The sequence below is a fragment of the Herpailurus yagouaroundi genome, unplaced genomic scaffold (assembly GCF_014898765.1).
Source record: "Herpailurus yagouaroundi ecotype Mexico unplaced genomic scaffold, PumYag 159, whole genome shotgun sequence".
Taxonomy (NCBI): domain Eukaryota; kingdom Metazoa; phylum Chordata; class Mammalia; order Carnivora; family Felidae; genus Herpailurus; species Herpailurus yagouaroundi.
In genome coordinates, this window is record NW_024412400.1 from 62,544,465 (window position 1) to 62,571,709 (window position 27,245).

The window sequence follows — 27,245 nt, forward strand, 5'->3', positions numbered from 1 at the left end:
CATGCCATTTCTAACCTTTGCAAATCGGGGAACACTTGGTCACATTCCTTACACTCCTGGATCGCATGTATCTCTCGGAGATCGTTCTCACTTTCGAGTTTTTGTTGGAAGTCCTCTTCCACCATCGAAAATGCTGAGTGAGGGGTGCTGCACGGGAACTTTTGGTGATCTGCTAGCTCCGCCTTGGACTCGAAGAGCTGGTCACAGTCCTCACAGCGATACTGCCGTTCTTCTGTGAAAATAATTCAGGTGTTACCAGGACTGGGCGATCAGAAGTGTCACCGCAAACTGGCAGTTTTTATGGAAGACATACTGGAAGCTATTTAGTTTTTATTTCTACCACTTTAATTTTAATAGGAATTAAAACTAATACACGTACAGGACAGAGCCTAGCACGATAACGTGGTGTCTGCGGCTACACTACAGCCTTCTTACCAGATAACACGTTACGGCTTAAACCCTTCCTGGGTTTAATATTCACAAGACACTAAAAGTAAGAATGACCACTTACTGTGCATGATATAGTCCCTCCACCCTGTTCACGGATGATTGATATTTCTCATAACCTGATCATGAGAAATTACATGTCATATTTTTATTCCATCTTCAGATGAAGCTATTAAAGCTCAGGGAAGTTCAGAAACCAGTCAGGGGTTATAGAGCCAAGTGGTTGTGCCAGGATTTGAACCCATCTCTGTCTCTCTCACACACGTCTCACTGTGCCATGTGACCCGGAGGGCACATGGGACACAGAGTCCCTATCTGAGTCATGCTTACACTGGTTAGCATCAGTAAACGTGGATGTTTCCTTACATTCGTCATTACCACCTAATGGACACAAGATGTTTTTAGTACCCTTCTAGACTAATTTATGCTACCCTAGGGTCAGGGCTAATTGGCAGGGCCTTGTTAAACAGCCAACATATCATGAATTTGCCCTTTGCATCAGTAAGATAAATAAATGGTAATAGTGGGGAGTAGAGATAACAAGCTTATAAGGTGCCAGGCAGTGATGGTATTGTTCCTATTCTTTCCATCTCAATAGCTTTTTGCCTGCTCATGAGGCTGTACGATGCACACATCACACAGACACAATCACAGAAGTCTTAAAAACAGCTCAGAATGCTGAAAAGACACCCGGGCAGCATGATACATAATCCCTGTTTTATAGAGCTACAGCCAGGACCTAGAGCCAGTTTTTCATTGACTGAATGTTTTGGGGGGAATATTTTAGTCACCAACAAATGCTAGGCATTTTGCTAGGGAATGACTATATAAGAAACTCAAGGGGATACACATGTGAACAAATAGAGTGTGATATATTTTATGACAGATGCATGCATGGGGCCTAAAGGAGCCCAGAGGAACATGTCTAATCCATCTAATCTGAAGGAGAGAGGTTCAGAAAAGGATTTGTAATGAGCAAGCATCAGCCAGGTGAAGTGGGATGAAGGAGGATGTTCCAGGCAGTGGGAACAGCGTGGACCAATGATAAAGGCCAGGAAGAACATGGCAGCTGGTGGAAAAGCAAAACTGCAGTAAAATAGGGCGAGTTGATAGGGTACATGTAGAGCAGCTAGGGGAAGTGAAGTCAGAGAAGGTAGCAGGCCCCTAGGGGCTTTGGGGGGTCCATGCTGAGAAGGGAACTGAAAGCCACTGAAAATCAGAAAGCCTAGCTGTGATGTGAGAAGTGAAGGAGAGGTCAGAGGAGACACCACTGCTAAAATCCACATACAAGACAGGTTTCATATCAATTAAACCAGTAACAGCGGGACCAGAACAGTAAAGAAAGCAGTATGTAGATTTAATAGAGTGTGTCAACTTTGGACCGTAGAGGATTAAGGAAGGTAGGGGTATTCTAAAATAAATCACCTCAGCTCTAAAGACATGTCTCTCAATGACATTAACCAGGTAATGGAACCATGTAATATAATCTGTTATACTCTTCACAATATTTAAGATCTACATTTAGGATCTCACGAGCAGGCTGAACACAAACAGAATCTCCAAGCCACAGAATGGATGGGAAAGGCCTAGGGTTTACAGACAACAAGACCTCGGTTTGAAAGTTAACTACCACTCTCTAGTCATGTGATCTTGGCCAATTTACCTAGATCTAAGGTAAATTTATCTAAGTCCTTAGATAGCCTCAGTTTCTCTATCTGTATAATAAAAATGATTCCTCTCTTACAGCTTTGATCAATGTGTAAGACTAAATGAGATAATAAATGGAGAGCATATAGTATCTGGTATAGTGTGTGTGTGTGTGTGTGTGTGTGTGTGTGTGTGTGTGTGTGTGACAATGAAAATAAAAAGCAGCTGATGGGTTCAAGGGTGTTGTGAAGGCAGGCAATTTATGAATGGTAGCCCTAAAAGAAGAAGAATCACTTCCACTCAGGCTTTTAAGAATAGTAAGCTAATCACTCATATTTCTAAAAGAATTGCTTGAAAACCTTTTTTTAGGTCCAACACTGGTGAATACCAGTGAAAGTTGCCTTGCACTAGAGAAAGCTAGATTACGTTTCGTATCCTATGCCCTCATGTTTCGTCTGTCCCAGACCCCATTGGGTAAGATTCCTTATTCAGGCTTAGGCTCTACCAGGTTGGTTGAGAACACTGGGTTTCTGAGAAGAAAACAATTTCCAAAAGGTCCCCCCAAATATAACCGGTATAATCTACAAAGAGGCAGAATGCAGCTCAGCCAAAGGAAAAAAATGTTCAAGTAAAGAGCCAGCCAAGACTGGTAGCTTCCTTCGCAAAAGCTACAGAGAGCAGAGGCTGAGGTTTTCCCATCCGGAATGCCAAAGGGATGGGAGGTGGCTCCGTCCCCACCTGTCAGCTAAGCTGGGGTGAGTAACCCTTCCCAGTGGTCCTTCCAACTATAAAACATTCTAAAGACACCACTAGATTATGTTTAACCAAGTCATGTTACATTAGGAGAAAGAAATAGGAAAGAGAACGGAAAAAGTACTAAATTCTCATCCCAATGGTGACACTTCAATACGGATAGAATTATCTCTGCATCTGTTCTATACATGCATAACTAATAATTATAATTCTTTTGATATCCCCTTCATTTGATTTAGAATAGGCCTCTGGCAAATAAAAACTCTGGCTGTAAAGTTTCCTCATGTATATTTTTCTCCTAACCCCCTTCCCCCCAGCCCTCTCCCATCTTGTCATGCCAACTAGGATTTTACTCAAGGAGACATACTTTTTCCAGGAATAGAACATTAGATGGGAAGAAACACCCACCAGATTGATGAAAGCCCAAACTGAGCTTTCTGAAATGACTTTTGTATAGTGAAAGGATTCTCACCATAGGCTAAGGTATTGACAAAAAAGTTTCAACGGTGGGATATCTCAGTTGATATATTCAGAATTCGTTTGGCCTCCACTTGAGGGAAGACCTCTGCTTACTCAAGATTCACAGTAACATTAGCCAGGTGTCAAGCCAAGAAAAGAGCCACTCAGAAGAGAAGGAGTTTTGTGAAAACTGACACTGAAGAGCCAGGAAAACTGAATGTGTGATGGCCCCACACAGATGCTCCGTCACAGCGACCGGATGAGGACGCAGAGGATGGGGGTGTGAACAGTACTAACCGTGGATATCCGGCGCCATAGTTTCATGGGGATAGTCTTCACTCTTCATGAACAGCAGGAGCTCCTCTCCTGGTGCAATGTCTGTGACTACTCTATAAAATATCTTCAAAACACCAGAAAGGGTTGGGTGGGAAGAGAGAAAGAAGTGAATATTAAGAAAGGGCAAGATATGCACTAATATCTGTACATTTTCTCATAGCATAAACAAATATTTCCTTTTATTTTTGTCAAAAGAAGTGTGACTTCCTGTTTTATGTCCTGAAAATTGGCCTTCTATTGACAAATGGAAAGCTGTGATTCTCATGCCAGTTCACAAATCTTTTCTAAATCCTACCTCACCAGTCAAATTGTCTTAAGACAAGGCTTACCGTGTTGCATACACCTCTGTGTAATGTTTAGCAAAGAACTTTCCCTTCTCTGAATTCCTCACTCTAGGGAACCACACACGTATTCACAGAGCTGAATGCGTCTGGCATTATCCAGCAGTAGCCTCGCTAAGGGTGGCAGGGCACAATCGCCTCCCTCAGCATGTTCTCAAAAGCAGCACCTTCTCAACAAGGTGTTTTTTAGGGAATAGGTTAGAAGGACATGACATAAAGAACCGGTCTGTAGAGCACATAGTCAAAGGAGATTATTTTGTTTTTAAAAAACTTAATCCCTCTCTCACCAATCATCAGTACTCCCAGATCCAGGACTTGACCTCATGCCTCAGCTCCTGATTCCCACTCTCTGAAAGCAGGCAGTATGCCTTTAATTGATTCATTTAGCAGGGTAGTAGGGGGAGGTGTTTATTCCCCTGCTTTCTGGAAAAATTCTGAGGAGAGAAAGAATTGAATCAATCTGTTAATGACTGACTAAACAACTGTGGGGCAAGCGTGGACCTATAATTTCCTAGAGCTGCCTACTTTTACCCCCACCTTGATCAGCTCTGTGACCTTAGGCAAGTCATTGTCCAACTTACTTGTCCAGGCTTCAGGGTTTTTCCACTTGTAAAAGCATTTAATTCACACAAAAAAATACAAATATCTAATTCATTACGTTACACACCTGAAACTAATATAATGTTATATGTCAATGATATCTCAATAAAAAAGCACTTAATCATGAAAATGTTTAAGGTGCTTATTCATCTTATCACAAAAATGTTCATAGTTTTTAAATTTTATTCTAAGATTATTTGTTACATAACGACCAGATAGAGGTTGTCGAAGAAAGAATGACATTATACAATTAACTGGTGAAAATGAGACCAATAACAGTCACACGTGCACATACACACACACACACACACACACACACACACACACACCAACAGAAGCAACAAAGACAGCAAGTAAACTAGGGATTCGATTCTGCTGTCTCAATCCAAGGGGGAGAAAACTCACATCACACAAATTATTAAGAGAACTTATGAGAACATATTTTTAGAAGACATTGTTGGTTTCTTACAGGATATTTGATATTTCAAACTGAGAAAAATTGAGTAGGTTAATAGTTTAAAAGATCAACAGAAGTGTGCATAACTTTAATTGTATTTATCTATTTGTTCATCTTCTGAAAAGCAGAGGACATCAAACGTAAGTATGTGCCTCTTTATTCCAGTAGGTGGCTCTAAAGTCCAATTGTTTATTTTTTTTCTATAAAAACATCACAGCACAAAATTGTGCTAAATTTAAAAAATAACTCAATGAGGAATGTTTTCTGTTTAGTTTCTTTCCTGTCAAAATAAAATCATCCTTTTTCATTCAACAGTAATTTAACCAGGTGAAATTGGTTTACAGAAAATAATGCCAAACATAAAATGTTGCCAGAATATGTTAGCATATAACCTAGGATGCTTTCTATCCACCCAGAGATAGACTCCAGACTATCTTAAGAAAATTATTCCGTGTTAGGTGCTATTTCTACAAAAACCAGAGAATTTGCAGTTTGTATCTTATTAACCCTAGCCTTCGCATTTTCCTGTTTCTGGAAGTACACTGAAAGGAATAGTTCTGTTCAAAAAGTTATCAGATTGAAAAAAAAATGATTGTGCATTTGCTCTTTTCCCCTAAACTTTCCAATTAAATGCTTGTAAGTACCCTATTTCATTCTGGAGTTCTATTTCCCCTTAGAAAACAATGGACTTCTCTCAACAGCTTGAATCACCTCTTTTTTTGGCATCTCTCAAAGGTTTAACTTATTAGCTTCCTTTCCAACAACATGTTGACATTTGAATTGTGACATATTAGAACTTTTCGGTGGCTTCTCGGAAATAGTGAGGTTAAAGAGACAATACCCTGCAAGACCGTAAAACAGTGCAATTGTCTCTGTTGGGGAATGCTGCTTAGACACACATGCCAGATCATTTCAAGAAAGTATCATGATATCATCATTTCTTTGTAGTCCACTATTAATCATGTCTCTTTTAATTCCATTTTAGATTTACTCGATCCAATGTGAACAGCCCAAGAAACAAAAGAAAATGATAGGTACGTTGTAACTATATATTATAAAGACAATTCTCTTTGCAGCGACATAGATCACTACTGTAATTTCCCTTTAAGTGTACAGATCGTCATGTGAAGAATATTGAGTGCATAAAAAATAAAAGACACGGAAGAGTGTTGATGTTGGCTTTATTTACTGGAGGTAAAAGGTGACATTCCAGGCCATGAAAGGCAAGGCAAAGCAGAGTGGGTTTTAACTTCAGGGTGTTCTTTTCGATTTTAAGTGAATTTTTATGGTGCTCATGAAACTGAGGTTTGAAAAGAACTGGCAAGCGCCAGACGTAATGAGGGCAGATTCTGGGCACGCTTCCTCACACAGCAATAAGAATGTGCCTCAAAGTCCCATCTACCACACCCTTACAATTCTAGAGCTTTCTTTCAAGGTGTTGCTACCACTTGCGATCCTCTTGATAGCTCATCTCTTCGGATCCTAGATTCGGCAAAATTCTGCTTTTCCACCTATGATTACAATGGCCCCCAAATCTAACTTGAATACTCGAATCCAGAGCTGTCGACATCTAAAGTTAATTTATGTTCTAGCAATACTAATACACAGGCAGGCCTTTCAGAGGTGAGAGGAGTGGTTTAAACAAAAACATAATGACAATTTGTTGCCTCAAAAAAAGTTGCGTGGAGGAATGATGGAAAGGAATCTTGGAGGAATCAAGCCTTTCGAAAGTAAGATATCACATCTACACTTTTGTATTACAAAACAGGTCTTTCAGCAAATAAAAATAAAATAAATAACAGAAGTGATTTATGTAGTTTTTCCCACAGGTTTGTATCTTAAGTATTCTTGGCCATGCTCTTAAAAAATATAACCATAATGTCTTTAAACCCAGTATATTCTCAAAATCTCACTTCTATTGCAGTCCTATGAATTATATGTCATCTGAGTTACGTACCAGAAGCAGAGATCCTACCAATATAACCTCTCTGGTTTTTGTGTTGGAGAAAAAGGGAAGGGAATCAATTACTCTGTTAAATTCCATAAAAGAAATGATCTCTTCTCCCATCAGGGGGTTTTATGGAAAAAGTTATCTGGATCCAAAATAAAAATGTCCTGGGGTCTGGGATTTTGTGATGAATTCAACTCAAGTATATAAAGGGGGACCCCAAAGTCTCAAACACTTAGAAAAAGTTCAAATTGATATAAAAGGGTTGTTGATTTATTTTGTTGTGTCTCTCTCGGAATGCTTTATTAGAGAGAAAAAATCTCAATTCCTCACAATATAAGTTGAAAGATAAGAGGAACAGGGCCTTAGAGTATAAGAAAATAGGAATATATAAAAATTCCATTCTTTTAAAAGTCATGATAAATATTTTTAAAATGTGTTAACTCCTCCAGAATTTTCTCTTTGGTAGCTAATAACAAATTCCAGAAATAAAACATGTTATGACCATGATCTAACTGTCCATACATTTGACACATTTGAAAGTTAAGGTGGTTTTTTCATTTTATCATATAAAAAATTTTAATTTCCCAATATCTTCATGGGCTCTTTTTATTTTTCCAGAAAGCTATATTTCTACCTTGGTAAGTGTGGATAAAGATCTAGATCTCTGGATGCCTCAATTTATAAGAACAAATATTTATAGTCACTATCTTAATAGATCAATTTGTATTTTTTTTTATTTTTTAAGTTTGTTAAAATAACACAGTAGTGAAATTTCTGAAAATGTTTTTTAATGCTAAATCTTTCGAGTGTTTAAAAATAAAACTAGAATTTCCCCAAATTACTCACTTTTACTAGCGGTAAAATTCACGATCTAAGGCATAAATATAATACCACACATGTATATAGGAATTACTCTAAACATAGTTATTATACTTAATGTATTTTAATCAAACCTTGAAACCAGTTCCAAATGCCAAAAGAATATCCATTCACTTAATGTTCACAAGGCAGAGCTAGGGACAAAAGGCAGTGATGACTGGATTTGATTTAACAAATTTTAGATTTCCAAAAATATATTTTCATACAGTGTTATATATAAGTATATATGTGCCCAAGCACATATATTTTATATGTGATGTATAAACGTGGCAAATTATACACCTTGGAGAAATTTTAAATTTGCATAAAATATGAGTAATCTCATATTTTAGGTATTAATATAAATAAATGTTTAATAGAATACACTTAATTCATGTTATATATCATGTAAGTGATATGTAATTATATGGTATATTTTATATAGTATATTGTATATATGTTATATAGAGTTATATATTATATGTAGTTGGAATTGGAATTAATCATATTTTATTAAACATTTATCTTGCTTTGTTATTTAAGTCCAAGAGCACAAGCACTAAAAAAAGTATGGATGCTTATAGGCATTCCATTAGGAAAGTTAATAGGCTATAAAAGACTTTAGACGAATTCTGTTTTATACTGTCAAGGCCTGTGTTCAACCTAATCCTCCATCAAATAGACAATGCTACTATTTGTATTTGTAAATGGTAATAATATGGGTCCTTGTTTATTATCCTATAAAATAGAAAAATCTAGAATCTGTCAGACCAGACTTACAGTCTAGTTTGCTATGCTTGGATCAATTTAAAGTATTGTGCTTGTACTATTGAGACAGAAGAGAAATTCAGTGCACAGGGGGGAAAACAACAAAAAAAAAAGAAAACACATCATTTACTTTTAAAAAGATGAACAAGGCCTCATTGTTATGAATCCCCGTTTATTTTTCCTGGTCAAGCACTGAAGTTTTATTTATGCTTAATAGACTGCATTTGGCATGTCTAAAAATGACACAAGTGTGAATTATGAATGACCTTCAACCTATTCAGGAAGTTGTAATAATTGAAATAATAGAGAAATATACTCCCTACAGAATCTGTACTGAGAGACAACTTTTTCAGACTATTGCTGTCCTTCTCACTTTGAAGTTGACAGTTGATTTCTTCCTCTTCCAGCTCCCAAAATTTACCCTGAATGCTTTATTTTCTATAACTTCATGCAATTTACCAGTCAGAAGACTAGAAAAAGCTGAATGGAACTTTAACATTTGGAAGGTAGGTAGGAGGGGAGGAGGTGACAGTTTGCGTATCTGAACAAAGTCAACATTAGATATGAACACATCTGTCAGCCTTGGTGCTGCAGAGAGGTCACATCAGGTCCACAAAGACAAAGTGTGCATATGGGCTGGCTTTAGAAAACATAGTCTGGACCCCTGATCTACCCACAGTAATGTGGGAAACTGCGATGTTCAGGAGGACAGGAGTAAAGCCAAGTTTTTAGCCTCTATAAGAAGGACTCTTATCCTACTTTCTCGGCCATATTGGTAAGAGATAACAAGAAGTGTCCTCAGGAGACAAAGAAATTGATGACAGAATGGAAAGATATTTGTCCAACAGAATAGATCCTTTATCATGGCCAAGTTCTACCAAAGCAAACCAACCATAGTTTCCTTAATTTGTCCAAAGAGATAGTATACTATATTTGTCTTTAGGATGACAGTCTAAAGACTAAAAGATATTTTCAGAAATATAAGGTACTATCTCCCTATATCGAAAAATATGTATCCACTGGTTATTTTCAGGACAAAAATATTTTTGGAGGAGAAGCTTCCCCCCCCCCACTTTTATCTCTTTGTTGATAACATGAAGAGAAATCCAGGTATAATTTATTGGAATGACACATAACAGAGAACTGACCGTTGGTTTTAGTTTGTATAAGTAGAACAAATGATAAAGATCCACCTGCTATTATATCTGGAGCCTACAGTGTACCCAGCCTGGAAGTCTTGCAAATTTCAGTTAAATGACCTCTAAGGATCACTCTACAGACTCCACAAGAAATATCCACTAGCCACCTGTCTTTAATGTGGCCATTTCATCCGATTCTATGAAAACTGGTCATTCTGCATGATTTCACAATGCCTGGGAAGAGTTCCATCATTACATGATGAGGAAGCTAAAGATCATCTTTGGGGTTTTTTTTACTAGGCTGGAGGCTTTTCTTGTGTCTTTGACCAACATGTTTTCCTCCTTGATAGATTGTAATGCACTCTGATGACTATCTTTTTGGCATCATTCCAGAAACAGCAGAGTCTCGTATGGATGTGATGTTTTGAGATCTTCCTGAATGAAAGGTGTTGTATACATGCAAACACTAATTACTCAAAATGTGCACAGAATACTGCAGGTCATCCACTTATTGAACTTCTGTGATTTGTTACTCTTCATAAAATTCCTAGTCTGCGTGGTGCTATGGCTGTCTTGTGTCCTGAGTGTCATTACACAAGGGAAACTTTTTCTGGGTGGAGGGAGGGCAGTGCTGTTTGTTTTATCATGTGAATATCAAATGGAAAACTATGTCTGAGACAGTTTCATCTTCGGGTGAAGGAAGTAACTTATCAGCCAGACAACATCCCCACCCCCCTAAGTCAGCTTAGGCACCGTTCACAAGGCCAGTCTCTGGGTATTGCCAGCTGGCATTCATCTTAAAACAGCAGAGCATAACTTTGGTATAAAAGTGGAACTTGACTTAAAAGGAAAGCAAAGAAAATGCCCAAAGCCAATAATAATTTTAACATCAAAAGAGGTCATAGAAAATGTGGACAGAAATCCTTGTAAAGGAAGAACAAATTAACAAATTACCTGACAGTTGATGCAAACATTTTTAAAAAGTGGAAAGAGGCGAGCAAATTACATTTTACTTTTTACATAGCTGGTCTTCCCTGCTTTTTTTGCACAAATTACATTAATTGAATAATTCAGGAAAACATTTTTTTTTCTCAGTAAAAAGCCAAAGAAAATAACTTGATAATTGAGCCCATAATAAGCTTGCAGTTATAGTACTGTTCTAGTGTCACAGCCGTCTGATTGAACCATTGACGTGGACGTAAGGAGAGGGAAAGTGGGTGTGCCAATTCAGCCATGATCGTCCTGGAAGCAGTTAAAACTTTATAAGGTAAAGCACAAACGAGAACAATGCCTGTTCCAACTGAAAACACTGTAGAATCTTGCTGCCGTTCATTAACCACAAGAGAGCTGGCAGAATCTCCTAAGTGAATGCTGACCTTGATTTCTCTGAGGGGCGCTCGTTCTTCTATATCTTATTTCTTCAAAATATACATCAGGCATTGGATAATCTCTTATTGACACATTTCTTTTTACTCAAAGTGAACAGCAGACTTCTCTTACTCTACTTACTAAATACCAGCTGTCAAGGGCCTGTTTAAAAATGAAAGGACTTATCACCTTGTGTAAATGACAAGATTAATAATGTCTTGGGTTTCTGAGAACTTTATTCCAGTTATAGACCATGTGAAGGGAAGGCCAGGAGTTTGAATGAAACTGTGTTCCTTTCCATGACGCAGAATACATACACACGTATAAAATGTTACCCCAAAGCACACACCCAGCTCATTCTAATGATCATGAGTGGGAAGGCAGGTCTTAAGTCTAAAAAGTCAACTTACACAACTTGTGCCTTGGTGACCTGTCTGATTACAACCAATATGGTTTCACCATGAGGTAGAAGAGGAAAAACTGTGTCCAAAGAGCTATTGCATAAGTGCCTCAAATTTATGAACATATCATAGATGAAAACTGGCCTTGTTTGAGGTGGATAGGGGGTCTATGGGTCATCTTGTCTTTGATCAAGGTGAAAATACAGAAATGTGGAGGTCTGAGGAAACTTCTTAAAGGATGGAGGGAAGGGCAGGAGTGGGTGGGACCAAATCTAAAGCAAAGTGCTACACTCACCCAGCAGAATGGTCTGTAAAGATATCTACAAGACATCAAAGGAAAGGACATCAAAATATCCAGAATAAAAAAGAAAGAAAGAAAACCTAAGCAAGCCGTCTAGATGTTTGCTTCCTTAACATTAGACACATGGGTGAGTCTAGATGTAAATGAAACTCAAAGTAATTAACTGTTTTCATGCTTCCTCTACATATTTGGTCCTCCTGAGGACCTATTCTGGAAAGAGCTGTCATTATCCAACTCTCTGCTTTTGCTCCTGCCCTGCTCTACCTCTCAGTGCCAGTTCTTGCTCCTGAAAACAACCAGGGACAATTTCAGACTGTTAAAATGTAAAAATACTGAAGCATTGTCTGTCTCAGTAAAAATATGCGGCTAAATGTTGTACCACAACAGTGTGGCTATGTAACATTGTACAGAAACTTTACGGAATATGGGGAAAATAATTAGGACTTCAAGGATAAAGAACCTTTGATATTATAATGGATCTTCTATTTTATGACCTGAATGTGTTCAGAGCTTAATTTACTAGTGTCTTTGGTGTGGCCTTCTTCTACAAAGATAAATTACTATGGTTAATATAATATTTTCAGGGAGCTGGTAAAGGATATCAGCCAGAAGCTGCAGCTAGTTAGAAATTATGATTAAACGCTCATGCCAGTATTTCCGAACTCCTATCTCCAAAAGCATCACTGCAATAATTTTGAAAACATGAAGAGACATCTAAAAACAACAAACGTGAGTCTTTCTAGGAAGCAGTAAGAAAGAAAACTGCCACAAAGCTCACTCTGGCCTGGAAAAAAAAAAAAACCTGAAATAAAATAATTCACAGAAATCTACTGGAGAATTTAGATTTAAAAATTAAAATCCCCTCAAATAAAATGCTTGTACAGAGGTATTAGAAAAATGTTAATCAAACAGCCAGATGAACCAGATTACATCCTTTTCCAACTTTACTTGAAAATCAAAATCCATGCTGTTTCTAAGTACTTCTTCACCCCCAAACAAACCAAACATGGGTTTTTATTCAGGACACATTTTGACTGTCTCACTATCATCGACTGTATTATCATCTTAGCAAGAACATTTATTCACTTTTATACCACTCCTCTACATCATTATAAAACTGATCCACATTGATTAAGTTTGGTCTTTAATGTCAGAATTTCTAAAAATATCTACCTTTCCAAAAATAAACTATAATTTCTACACCCTTGTTTTGTTCTGGGCCATCTTTTCCCTTCTTTGTTAGATATAATAATTATTACTATGACCAGGCTACAGTGGAAAGATCCATCTGACATTCTTCCTCTTTATAGTCCAAGACTTAATACCTGTTGTGGTATTAAAATTCGTTTTCTAAACTTGAGTTCTATCTCAGAATTGGAGTGAAGAGAAACACCTTTTTGTTTTGTTTTGTTTCGTTCTTTACAATTTCTCGAGAGTGCTTCATTTACTTTTGTGTTGTGCAGGTGAGTTGTTGTTTGTGTTTAATAATTGCCCCTGATCCAGAGTCTCTCTCTTTATGGACATTAAATATATCTCACACAATGGGAGTGTTCTTATGTGATGAGTTGTGCTTGCTCACCACTTGTCAGCTCTTACTCCTCATGGAAAAGAGAGCGAAAAAACAGACCTACAGAATCTCTTTAGTCAGCTCTTTTTTTCATTGTACCTAGTCCAGCATTCACATTTCAAAGCTGTCTGAAATTGCAGTCTTAATTAACTTTTAGAACTATGCATACAAGCTTACAGATGAATACGTTTATAACATATGCATACATCATCTGAGTGTCTGTTCTCTTTTGTCTTGTCAACTGGGCTAAGCAGGATTGTATGCATATATTGCCTATCACACAAATCTGACTTTTACCTCTCACTTTCCTGTCTCCTTGTTTATGGGTGAACTTACTTGACCATGTAATGTCAATTTCACAATGATGTTATTTGATATGCACTCTGTTACCATCTTAGATGTCTACCAGTACAACACATATACTTAAAATGAGTGCTTACAGAAATAATAGGTATGTGTCTAATATTGACCTTTTATGTTTTTCCTGATTAACTATTTTCCCTGATTCTTCCATTAAAATAAGTAAACATGCTATTCATTATATGCTGGTATGAAACCAGCATATTTTCTTTGGAAAGCAATATACCTCAAACATATACCTCAAAAGTAACTGTGTTAAAATTATAAATGCCTACCTTAATAAGCAAGCTAATTCAGAGTCAGCAATAGAAAAATAGTTTTGCTTTTTCAATGTAATTAATATTCCCAATGACGAGTGTATTTACTATAAAATATTAGACACCTAAATATTAAATGAAAAACGTATTGGCCAAGAGTCCCATTCTTACCATCCTTTCACTGATCCTACAACAGTTTGATCTGTCCAATGAGATAGCTCTTATTGTCAGTAAATATGAATAGCAAATAATTATTATGATATAAATACATTATTTCATCTTACAGCTCTCTTTTGAGGTCCATCAACTCCTTTATTTTAAGAAACATAGCATGAAAAATCCATTCATTTATATAACACCTATGTATTTCCCACATCTACAAATAGTGTGCGCTCAAAAAGTGTTGTTGATGTGACAGTAACTCATATGACGGACTTAGGATATTTTCTGCTCTCAATCAATAGCTAATTTAATAATGTTTTCTTTTGTCAATAATGCCTCTTGTTTTCTTACAGCAAAGACAAAAAAACCCATTGATTGGTTTATTATTTTTGATATATGTTGAAGATTTTTAAATGATTCCCATTTAAACCTACTTTTACAATTTACTACCTCATACAGTTTAGTCAGTAAAAATTATCTGGTAGCTGGTAAAATGCCAAAGAATAATCTCATAATGATGATTGAAACAGAGTCTTTGACCATATGACGCTAGCATTACTTAACAGCTTTCAATTGGAAACATCTAATTTAAACTTTTCTTTTCCTTGGTGGTGATTTTCACAGTGAATTTGCCAAACAACCATTTTAATATGGTCTTTGAAACATATTTAATTTAGGTAACCATTGAGTTAAAAGAAATAAATGATGGGTAACATAATTAAATTCTAACCCAGTAGTGTTTATAAAACAAAAAATTAACAGGCTAAACCTCTCGTTGTTTCAGGTATTGTCATACAAAGTTACAAGATTCATAACCTAACTTTATTGAGTGCAAAATATGCTTCATGATATTTTCATGATCTTATTTCATAGCTATTGTTATTACAGTTAACCTCACTACATGGGCCTCCATAAAGCAATTTCCAGCAGTGATATTTTTCTACTTTTCACATATACAAAAAAAAGAAGTATTTTGATTAATCTAAAAATGTTTCTCATTTATAATCAGGCAAGTCAATATAAAATGCATAGTCAGGTAAGTCCACAAATAGATCATCCATATATATATATATATCTACCTACTACTTCAAGTAAGATCTATATATTATTTCAAGGGTATCACTTCCATTTTCTGCACAAATTCATAAAGTGTTATTGAGTACCTCAATACTTTCTATGAATGTTTCCCTATTATGATGGTAAAGAAAAAAAGGTAAAGAACATCTAGCAATAAATAGTGCTCAGTGTTTAAATCATCCAATCACATTCAGAAAACTAGAACATTTATGAAGTTTACTGTTACAAAGTGAGTAAACCACCCAAAAAAGTAGCACTGAAAGAAAGCAGTGCTGCAAATAACTTTATTCTGCATCTTACTTATATTTGTGCATTACCTTTCACCCTATCAACAAACAGGCCACAAGGGTCTACTGCAACTCACTGTTATTTTTATTCTTCAGGCTTCACTGATACTTTAGTGCTCTCAAAGAAAAGACAAGAAAATCTTTACAACGTACCTGATCATTTATCTGGCATGCAACGAGGTTGTGCTGATCATAACAGCCAGCGAACCTGATGTACTTGAGCCAGCTTCCTACATCTGGTTGACTAGCATCTACGCAGAACTTCACATTGCAAAACTCATCTAAGATCTGGAAGGAAGAAGATGAGAACAATCAGTTTCCATATCAGTTCATTCATTAGAATAGTTAATTACTTGAAAATATTTTACTCGTGTGTAGTCCTCCTTTAAATCCTTTTTTAAAAAGTCAGACAGCATGCATATTAATAAAGGAGGTATGATAATAAGCTATCTTAGAAGCAGCAATGTACTGTTTTTTAAAAGAACAAAGCGATTGTAAATTATTGCAAAAACTGATCAATTGATTTCAAAAAATGCTTGTTTCCTTGTTATGCATGAATGAGTGCTATTGACTTAGTTCTAGTCAATGTGATTTTTATGAAAAAATAATATTGAATAGTACATATTAACATAATATTTCTAAACTAAGTAGTCAATGTTCAAGGTTCAGATTGTCTTCCTATGAAAGTGTATACTTTCACATTTTTGTCCTTTAAATTCATTCAATTAAAAAAACTTTAAATATTATTAAATTCCTTTTCACTCTGCATTTCACTACCATGAAACAACTAAATCATACCCTGAATTGAAAAAGATAATAAAATTTGTCTCATAGATGTTTCTGACAAAACTTAAGAAAAACAAATGAAAACAAACGATTGATGCACACTCAGGCAAAATATGGCAACCTAACACATGTCAATGCATGTTTCAATTTTATGTTTAGTAAGCAAAATAACAAAATTGGCTTGTGAACAAGTAAAAATATATATAATAATACTGTAACAAATTGCCATCATTAAATATGTTTGTGTATTGTTATTTTTCATATGATTTTACATTTGGCCTATCCTGAATATTAATCATTACTTAGGACACCTATTAAACAAAACTCTAAATGGGAAACATCTATTTTTGAGGTTTTGCATACTTAAACAAAGCTATTCTGATTCACTAGCAGCAATAATGTTTTAAACATCAATATTAAAAGCTGCAGAGTCGTTGACCTAATGGGGAGTAACTAGAAAGGCTGGTAATGTTAATGTCAATCAGTTAATGCAAACTTGAGGAAGTTTCCTATCACAGACTAAATAAGACACTCTAGAACAAAAAAAAATCATTAAATAACTCCCAGAGAACCTTGCTGTATCTACACCTATCTAAAAGTAAAAACTAAACTCTTGGGTCCACAGACCAAAAGCAATCTTGCATAGAATTCAGGTATTCACCTAGTTGCAGATTCAACTCATTAACTCACCACAAACTTCAAGAAGAAGCCCAGGGCTCTGAGAGCTCTAGTTAAGAGGCATTATGAATAAGCCTTTGGCCATGAGGCAATTAAAGGGCAATAAGTAGCCCCACAATTTAAAAAAGAAAAATCAAAACAGAAGATAGGGATAGTAATTGCTACACACACGTACACACACACACACACACACACACACACATCTTTTTCAAGACACCTCTTCACACTAACAACAACAGAAAGTTTACATCAAATACCCTCTCTAGTGAGAAAGACAGATTTTAACAATCTCTTATTTTTTAAATTACAAACTTTAACTCGTTTTCTTCAACTCTCAACGCTGAGTAACTCAAATGGCAACTTGAGATCCCCCTCCCAGATGTCTACGAGAAGCATAAATAACAATAGCAATACACATTTTAAAATAGTAAAAAGTTGGTGTTTTTGTTTTGTTAGTTTTTGGCTTGTTTGGTTTCTGGTATTTGTTTTCTTGACTAGCAAAAACAAAAAGGCAGTTCTACTGACACAGGAGAGAAATATTTAATGAAGGAAATAGAGTGAAGTCAGTGAAATGCAACACCAGTTCCATTTCATATTTGCAGAAAGAGGTGGAAAACTTGTTAATTTCAAAGTCAAGCATCATCTATCCCCTTAGCTTTCCAGCATTCCCTTTTGCGGGGGGCAGGGAGTTAAGTATTGCATATACTGCACATAAAAATTCTAGGTGTAATTTTATTCCGTGTTAACATTATTGCCATTGCCACTGTCAACAGTGAAATTAATTTAAAAACAGGTTCATTCCCAAAGAATGTCTTTTTACATATATGTTACATGATTATTCAAATATTTCATCAACATATTAACTTTCTTACTCTCAATATTCTTGCCCCAAGACAAAAGCTGAACTTTCTCCAGAAACGTTTCCCCCCCTGGGTGAATTATTCACTTTTGATTTGCTAGCAGAACTGCATTTGTCTCCCAAATGTCTTAATCGTCTCGGAAATCTCGAATAAAATAAAGTAACAACACATCTTCTGTCATTTCATCTAACACACTCCTGTGTTTTTAAAGGCTGTCAAGTTCCAAAGATAGCTTAAAAAAAAAAAAAAAAAGAATTCCCTTTAGGTGGACTTTAGAGAAAGGCCCTTTCAAAAACCAACAGCAAAAGGAAAGAAAAAAAAAATCCCTACGTTCTAGCCAAAGGGTCCGAATGTGACTTTCTCGCGAAGCAGCACACGATGTTGGACAGCAAAGCTGTTACTTGGCAAGGTGGAACTCGGCCGAAAGCGGCTCCAAAGTCGCGTGGCCGGTGCCAGGAATTCAGATTTTGGCAACCCCACCTTCTGCGTCCCTGATACCGACGGACAGACACACGGAGGGAGGGGAAGTAGGAGACGAGCGAGAGGGAAAAAAGGCCGACAGCCGGGAGAGAGACCCACCGAAGGCCGGACGACCCACCCCGGAGACGCGTCCAGACCGCACCGTCAGGAGGAACAAGGAAATCGCCAGTCCCAGCAACGTAGATAAGCAGCAGGGCTCCGCGAGACTGCGGGCAAGTAGGAAAAGAAGGCTGGGGGGGGCGGGGGGTGCCCCGGAGAAGGGGTGCCAAGGCAGAAAAGTGTCCGAAGTTACAAACTATGCACATCGCCAAGACTTTTTTTTTAAGTGCGTTCTCTTACCTTAAGATTTCTATGGCCTCAACTCAGCAATAAAAGGCAATCACACAGAAGAATTAAAACAAACAAAATAAAATAATCAGCAGCCCCCAGCTTTCCTGCACGAAAATCCTTTCAAACGATCCCGAACCACATTTCGGGATGTTAAAAAAAAAAAAAAAGAAAAAAAGAAAAAAAAAAAAGAAAAGAAAGAAAAAGGAAAAAAGAAAGCCTCGCGTCTCGATTTCCGAATAGGTCTCTGATAACTTTGTCCGTTTCTAGGATCTGCTCGCCAGGACCACGCGTTTCAGATTTATTGTCCGCCAACAGTGTATTTTTAAGACCAGAAATGAAGTCTCCTTTCGTCTGGGTGACCCGGGTTTGGTGTGTTTTGGCTTTTTTTTCCCCCTTCCTAAATGAGCTCGGAGCTATTCCTTCTGGTTCACATCACCTCCCTCTTTTCTCACTTTCTCTTGCTCTTATCAGCCCGATGTGTAATGAAAGTTATCTGAAACCCACTAAAACTTCTTCCACTTCTCTCTCCCAGTTCCAGGGGGGGTGGGGGGGGACAGGCAGGAGGGGCAGAGTTTGAAAAGGTGGGGGGCCTGGGGAGGCGAGGGGAGCTCTAGCCCCCTTTCAGATCCTCCGTAGCGCCTTCCCCAGTCCTAGACCCTCACGGGATCGTCCCCTTTCGCAACTCCAAGCGCAGCCGCCGGGTTTCTATTTCATGAACTGTCTCTTTAAAGAAGATCTGCTCGGCCATCCAGAAAGAACCCGGGGCGAGGGAGAAAGGGAGCTATCTCCCGCCGCCCAGAGTGTCGGAAGCCAGACGGGGCTCCTCTTTCAGTAAATTTTTAAAGTGACAGCAGCCTCCTCTGGCGGGAGAGGTCACAAAAAGGTCGCCAAGACCCAAGTCCTATAGGGACAGACTGATTATGGATACACCATCCCCCTTAAGCATGTAGATTTCTCCGGGTAAACAACCAATGGGGAGATCTCGCCAGACAGGATTTCTTTCCCTAGGGAAATATCCTCTGTTTAGGTGTCCTGAAAGCACAAGTGTAAGTGTGTGTGTGTGTGTGCGCGTGTGTGTTGGAGGTGGGGGATGGGAGTGATCCGGTGGAGAAGTGCTTTGGGGGGTGTGAGGGTGTGTGCACCAAGCCTGGGGGTGGGGCGCTGGAGGGGGCGAGAATGAGAATGGGGTTTAGGGTGAAGAGGCACTGGCTCATGCTAAACCTCATAATTAGTTTAGAAATTCTCAGAAAACAACAGCCTAACAGTGAAAGTTGACATGTCCATTTCCAGTTTTCTGCTAAGCATCTTTTTAAATGATTATTATTGAAGTTCATGCTCTGTTCTCTATTATTAGAGTTAGGTCAGCTGAAGAACATGCTACTTTTTCAAATCATGTTTGTCTTAAAAAGAAGTAATTTCAAAATCTGAAACATGTTTTGCCAATAACCTGCCCAAATAGCGTATTAAGGTCTTGGAGAGATTGACAATTGTCTGGTGAGTTTTTGCCATATTCTGTAATACGTTAATTAAAACACCATTAACGACCAAAAGTGGAATTAAGCAGTTTGACAACTCAGGTTATTTTTAAAGTTTTAACGTTGTAAATACTGCTTTGGGGGATCAGTACTGTACGCTGATTAATAACTTTCTAATATAAATGGTCACTTTTTATCAAAACATTTCAGAAACAGCACCGGAAGAAGGAATATAGGAATGCGTGACAAAATAAAAGAGTCTACGGATTTACCTATAGCCAACCTTTGAAATTTTAGTAAAACCCAACGGTTAAATGGAAATAATTTTTTTTTTATCACAAAACTCCATTCATAAAAACAAATGAACAAATCCAACTTCTCAACTCAACAATGGAAAGTTAAGCAAAGTAAGCCGGTCGAGGGACCCTTGAGGGGGAGGGGCGAAGGGAAAGGCTATGGAAAGCGTGCTTATGTTGAACTTTATCAGCGAACAGGGACGACGCCAAGTCCCCTTTTTGTTTTCTCCAAGTGCAAATAGACGTGTAAATCTAGTAGATGTATATTTCCCCAAAATGCTGATTTAAAAAACAAAAATAGTAACAAAAGGGAGGGATGTGGGAGAGAGAAAATGACAAGAGGTGGTGACTAATTCGTTTCGGTGGCCTGTTATCTGTGACATTGAACTGTTATTTCAGATAATGGCCATTGTTTGAGGAAAAATCGCACAGCAGTGGTAGGTAGGACAGGAAAAATCCTTTGTAAATAACCTAAAACCCGGTCAGATATTCCCATAGAGTTCGGCGCTTGAGAACCTTTAAGAGCCCCCGGTTTGCTGCCATTGATTTCCTGCCCTTCCTCAACTTGCCCATTGTCGGAGCCCTTTTTTTTTTTTTTTTTTAATTTAGCCATAAATTGGACCGGCTCGAGCTATGAGCTGTTCTATTTTCTTCCTGTCAGGATGAGGGATTTGTTTTATGATGCATTGTGTATTAAATACAAGTAATCTGGGGAACCGATTGCTTCAGACAGTGCGGCCTGATCAGGGGGTCTGAGAGCTGAGCGCCCCAATCCCCCGCCCCAGCCCCGCGGCCCCCGCCACCTTGCCCTTTACAAAGCGGCTCTGAAAAGGAGGAAATGTCGGTGGATAAACAAAAGGTCGGGTAGAATCAGTGGCAGGTTCTGGCTAAATTAGGATTTCGTGGAAAGGGCCTCGGAGTTTTTTCCCTTATATTGGGTTCGGGTGGGGGAGGCGGGGCGACTTTCAAGGTCTGGGTACTTGCAGATGTGGCTGAGGCCGGTAGATGGCGTTGCACCCCGAACTAAGGCGCTGCGGCTGCGGCTGCGGCTTCAACCACCCAGGTGAACCCCTGCCTTCCGCCGGGCGCCGGCCTCCGGCTTTGCCCTGCGCCCAGCACGCCGGCCCGCGCTTCCCGAGCTTCTGGCCGTGGGCACCCTGCAGTCCAGAACCGCGGACACCGGACTGAGCTAGGACTAGTTCCACGTAGGAAATTCTCTTCTCCAAACAGAGCCAAAAGTGTTAACGCCTTCTCTCTGAAACCTTGGAAGATTTATCTAGAGAGATGGGGGATTATTTAGCCTCATCATTATTTTATCAATATCATCATCATCAGTCTTGCTCTCTGCTGAATTACTGGTGAGAAAGACTAAAGGAAATCATCAGAAGGACCCGGGCAAACACGAAATATCAATCTCTCTCCCTCGCTCTTGCTCCCCCCACCCTTCGCTCTCGCGCTCCCGCTCTCTCCCTCCCTCACACCCCGCCCCCTCTCTTTTTTGATTATATAATAACTTCGCGGAAAAACAGAGTCACCCCACTTTTCTTCCCCCAAAGACGCAGCTTGGAAGTTTACAAGTAGGGTCCTGAAATCCCAGAGTAGTTAGATGGGCCTTGTTTCTCAAGAAAGGAGCCTCTTGCTATTTCCATAATAACCCTTTAGGAGAAGACCCTGACCCACCTCCTCCCGTAAGAAGTGAAACAGAAGAGGAGACGGAGCACTGGAGAAAAAAGGTTTTTGCACAGCGCTTGTTTTTCTCCCTGGTTAACTTGCTTTCCATCAGGAGGTTTCTAAAACAATAAATAAATACAAGGAGCCAAATACTACCACCAATTCCCTTTATTCCTTGGGATTTCGGGTGAAATCTGTTTACAGTAGTTCCCAGTTACAAATTAATCTGCAAAAGCCGCTGTCTGCTCAGCAGTAATCAGTAACATGCGTGTTCTGCAGTGTTTAACGCTGCCCTTGAAATGGGCTATTAAAAATAATGGTTTTACTATAATCTCAAACCAACTTTAATTTGCAAACATGTATCAGGACAAATGATCTAAATATTAAGGGGATGGAATGGAAGAACATACTATAACAAATGTATAGCTCTGGAGAAAGCAGAAAATAGACTGATTCATCACCACTGTTTAAGAAGAACCTTACTTTAAAAACATTTTTTTTCCAGAAGGAATTATTGTTTTTTCTGTCCCAGTCTGTTAATTGTTGTTTACCAGGAAAAAGGCATTGGAAAATATGAGGTTTGAGTGTGAGTTGATAGATTTTCTGGGAGCTGTAAAGATCCCCCTTTGGCTGATGGCAGGGCTGGGGTGGGAGAGGTTAATGTGTTTTCTTCCTGGTTTGAAAAGGGCATAAACCCTCCTCAGGCCCCTTCCTTCCTCCCCCATCTGCGTGGATTGCAGAATCTTTAAAAAGGCTCAAAGATTTCCAATAAGGCCACTGGCTCTGCCTTCATTGTGTAACTGTTTATTTAAAATAAGTCAATATATTAGTTAAAGCAGTAAGAAGTTAGTGCTTCAGTATTCAAGTGATTCCCACAAGACTGTAAGCTGATGCCTCTTTTAAGCCTTCAACTTCATGGCTGTCCCAGAAGTAAAAGTTCTGCTAATGGAGACCCTATGGGCATGGTACATTCCAGCACATCATTAAAGGAAAGAAAAGCAGTCCAGCCAAAGCCAGATGAAATGACTGCACTGTCCACTTTTAATAGGCTTCCTGTGGACAAACAGCCCTGTAACACTCTGCAGAGGACAATATTTAAAAACAAGACAACTTGCTGGCAGTTTTCAATACCATAAAGTTAATAAAGTATGTTCCCATTCACCCTGACATTATGTTTTTAGTTTATAGAGGAAGGCACTTTATAACCTCAGCCTAAGTAGACTTCCCTTAATTCCGCAGCTTTGGGTTTCTTGAGGTGGCTAAATATACACTGAACTTCAAGCCTGACATTTTTGTTTTAACACTCTTTTTTTGTAGCTTTTCAAGAACATACAAGTGCATTTTTACATTTCTCAAGTGCAGTTTCATTCATGGAGATCCTGTTAAATCTTGTTTCATACAGTTCATGTCAAGAAGCATGAAATAATCTGAGAAATTGACATTTGGCTGAACAATAACTGCTTGCTAATTAAATTAGCTTCATGTATAGATATTGACGTGTGTTTAAAAAGAAAATCGATGCTTTCTTTTCCACATCAGAACAGGATTTTGTAAAATCTAACTTAACTGAGACTAAGATAAGAAAAAATATAGTAAGTACGTCTTTAGGACTCAAGAGACTCCCCACTGATTTTCCTATAAATATTTTTCCCAATACAGAAACTCCCAATTTGTCTCTCCTCCTTCTTTCCCTCCAGATTCTTGACCACCTACAAGTTCTTCTCCCAAATCCTTTTACTTAAAGAGTAAGCCTTGTAATGAAGCATAACATCTAGCCAGAGAAACTAGGTCAGAAAGCCAAGGAATCAAAGGAATATTTTGTTTAATTTTAGTTTATATGTTTTAATCAGGGGCGTATTTCCCAAGATGGGCCCCCTAAATTTGAAGGTGAATTCTGTGGTGCTGGGTAGGTACACACAAACAAAACAGTCCAGCACAGTAAGTTTACAAACAAAAAAGGCTCGGAATGTCTATAGTCACAAATATACACCATCACTCCTCAGGAGAGATGTTTCTTGTCTCTCTTGATGGACTTTGTTTTTTGTTTTGTTGTTGTTGTTGTTGTTTTTAATCTATGGGGGAGGGCTGTTGAAAAAAAATGAAAAAAGGAAATTAAATGTAAAAAAAAATGTAAATAAAAAATTTCCCTTGGTCTGGAAATGGGCCCTACTGAAAGCATGTTAATCCCCACCTCAGTAATTTGGTTCTCCAGGAGAAGACAGAAGCCCTGCTGCTGTGCCCTGCACTTCATAAATCACATCTTTATGTGGACAAGGTCAGGGCACCTAACAGCTCAGACATGGGCCTTTGCAGTGGCTCGAGGATTCAGGCATGTTTACTCTCCCGCTCGGCTCTCCGAGGAGTAGTCCAGCACGCTTCTAATTACTTTTGATTATTTTCATTTGCTGGGGTCAGTCTGGCTTGCCAGGACTGCTGGAGGGTTGATTTCCTACAAATCTCGATGTCTTTGTAGGACGGCACTGTGTGCGTGCAGAATTAGCACCCCGTTATTGTCCCTACAGCATGGGATCCCTCAAAAGAGATACTGTGATATAAAAGTTTCCCCAGTGAACCATTACCTACTTCCAATTTTATTAATTAACTACATAAGCATAATCACCTAGCTGATCTTTTAAAAAATGCAGATGACTTTCTTACCATTTGAGTATTTTATCGTATATTTGGCCACACTGAAAGTGAATTTCTTTTCTTTTTTTCCTTTTTTTTTTGCTTTACTCTAAATATATTTAGTAATGACTAGCAGCCCTTTGGAAACTAAGATGAAATACTTTGCTGAGACAACAGCTCTAGTGAATAAATTATTATACTCAAAGATTTATTTCCTAAACTCCAATTAAGACTGCCATATTTAAAATATTTTTTGTTTGGCTATTTTGATGTATTTCAGTCCTAAGCTATTACGCTGAGTGGTTATTTTGTGGCGAAAGCTCAACAACAACAACAACAACAACAACAAATTCATATGAAGTTTAAATGAAAACACTGTTATAAAATAAAAACTTTAATAAAATATAGTAAAATTTTGGTAGAGAAAAAGAGATGAAATACCATTATTTTTCTCTTCCTTATCCACCCAAAGTAGAAATGTTTAATACTCTGACGTATATGCATTAAAAGATGCATTAAAAAAAACTGAACAAATAAATATTCACAAAAACTGAAAAATAAGTAATTGCAAAAAACATACAACACATCAATCTGGCTGTTGAGACAATGAACATTTTTAGGTCACCGAGCAAAAATTACTTTTAGCTTTTTCTTTTTTTAGATGATAACCTGGATCATGATTACAATTAGTCTTCAAAAGCCAAATTCCTTATTCTTCCTAACTTTGGATCAAAGAATGAATGTACTAAATGCTTTTAGAATTAACTCCAATTCTGTTAGGAATTAATTTTTAATTATTTTATTAATTTTAATTAATTCAATCTCTCGAGACACTATTCAGCACATTATGAAATAACTTGAGGGTCAGCCTCTTCCCTGAGGCTATGAAAACACCGTTGCTTTAGTGGTTGTAGACTCATAATTTTGTGGGGAAAGTGAGCTGGAAGACCTGTCTCTACTTCTGTCTCCACCCCTAGCTATGTGCCTTTGGGTAAGTCACTTAACCTTTGAGTTGGTTTCCATGAGAGTTTCATAATATCAGCCTAACAGGAATGTTGGGAAAATAAATCGGGTAATATGAGTGTGAACCGCTCTGAGTTCATGGGAACAGGTCAAAATACTATAAGCTTCATAGTATTGGTGTTGGTATAATGGGTTAGAACAGACTTACAGACACACACAATGAGGAAGATAGTCTAGTCTGTATTTTGAAGAATGGCAAAATCGAAGTATTTTTCTATCCTCTTTCTTCCATTCCAATGCCAGTTGCCCTAATCCTTACCCTGACCTATGGAAGAGAAGAATTTTAAGAAAAATGTTTTTGCTCTCTCAAGCTGTGCTACCCCCGAAGATGTCTGTCTCTGTCTGGCTTGCAGCTGAGTTTGTTCTGTCCTACCCACTGCGTTCTCTGCCAATCAGTAAGAGGGAGAGCTCTGAGGCAGAGGTAAAATGTAATTGAGGTTAAGATCCCTAAAAACCAGGTTAGGAAGCCATCCACACACATATACACACCCATACACACACATCTGGACTAGTTTCAGGTCAATATTTATGACCAAGGCCAGTAAACTTATTCTCTACCATGTCCTCTGGTAGACTTTAAGTGCCACAATAGCAGGGATTGGGTATATTTTATTTGCTTCTATTGCCCAGAGCCTAATACAACACCTGGAGGTATTGTACCTCATATGGTACCTCATATGGAGGTATTCAGTAGATGTTTGTTGAAAAAATGTGTAAGAATCTTCCTCGCTTTTCATTCCCACCCATGGATGCCCAGCTTAGATGCCTGTTACCTGTTGTCTGAATTATTGCAATGACCTCTTAACAGACCATCTGACCACAGCTCACCTTCCCACTAGTTCATGCTCAATACTGTTCATCTTCCCCAGCATCAGCTCTTAATCACTTTTCTGTTCAAAATTCTTCAGTGGGCTTCAGTTGTCTAATGATTCAGTATAAACTCATTCCATTTTTTGACAATTAAATGAAGAGATGTAAGTAAATCACCTAGAATCATGCATGGTGCATACCATATGGTCAATTAAAACAGCTATTATTATTATTGGGATTACTAAAATAATTGTTACTCTAACCATTATTGTTCCTCGGCCTATAATCCATTTTGCCTTGATTATCTTGGATGAAATCTTATCTGCCCTTCAAAGACCCCCTTTTTTATGCCCACTGATTCCTACCAAGTCTGACCTTTTTTCATCATTCACCCCAAATCATCTTTGCTTCAATTCTGGTTTATAGCCAGGTCTACCTTGCCTTACAGTAGTGTTCATTACTAAAATCATTGCTCACTGTTCATCATTAAAATCATCAAAAATCCTTCTTAAGGGTCATTGTAGCTTAAATTCTTCAAGATGGGATCAAGTTTCATTCATACTAACATGTCCAGCCCCATCTTTTCATAATGAGCTAAAACTCCCTTTGAACTTCCCTTGTAAGAGTGAATTCATTATGCCTACATGTATGAGGAATTGCTATAATAGCCAA

The 27,245-nt window shown here is 38.0% G+C and overlaps 1 protein-coding gene across 6 annotated transcripts in view; it reads right to left on the reverse strand.

Annotated features, from left to right (window-relative positions):
• Positions 1-27,245, reverse strand: part of MECOM (MDS1 and EVI1 complex locus) — a 565,633-nt gene that overhangs the window by 43,788 nt on the left and 494,600 nt on the right. For 5 of the 6 annotated variants that reach the window (XM_040480694.1, XM_040480692.1, XM_040480698.1 and 2 more), the window contains exons 3-5: positions 15,690-15,824; positions 3,604-3,706; positions 16-232 (exon numbers count right to left, since the gene is read on the reverse strand). In XM_040480694.1, coding sequence (XP_040336628.1) covers positions 16-232; positions 3,604-3,706; positions 15,690-15,824 — 455 coding nt within the window. Of the gene's footprint in view, positions 1-15; positions 233-3,603; positions 3,707-15,689; positions 15,825-18,679; positions 19,591-27,245 lie in introns of those variants that run through there. The other variant, XM_040480697.1, reaches the window with a different exon arrangement.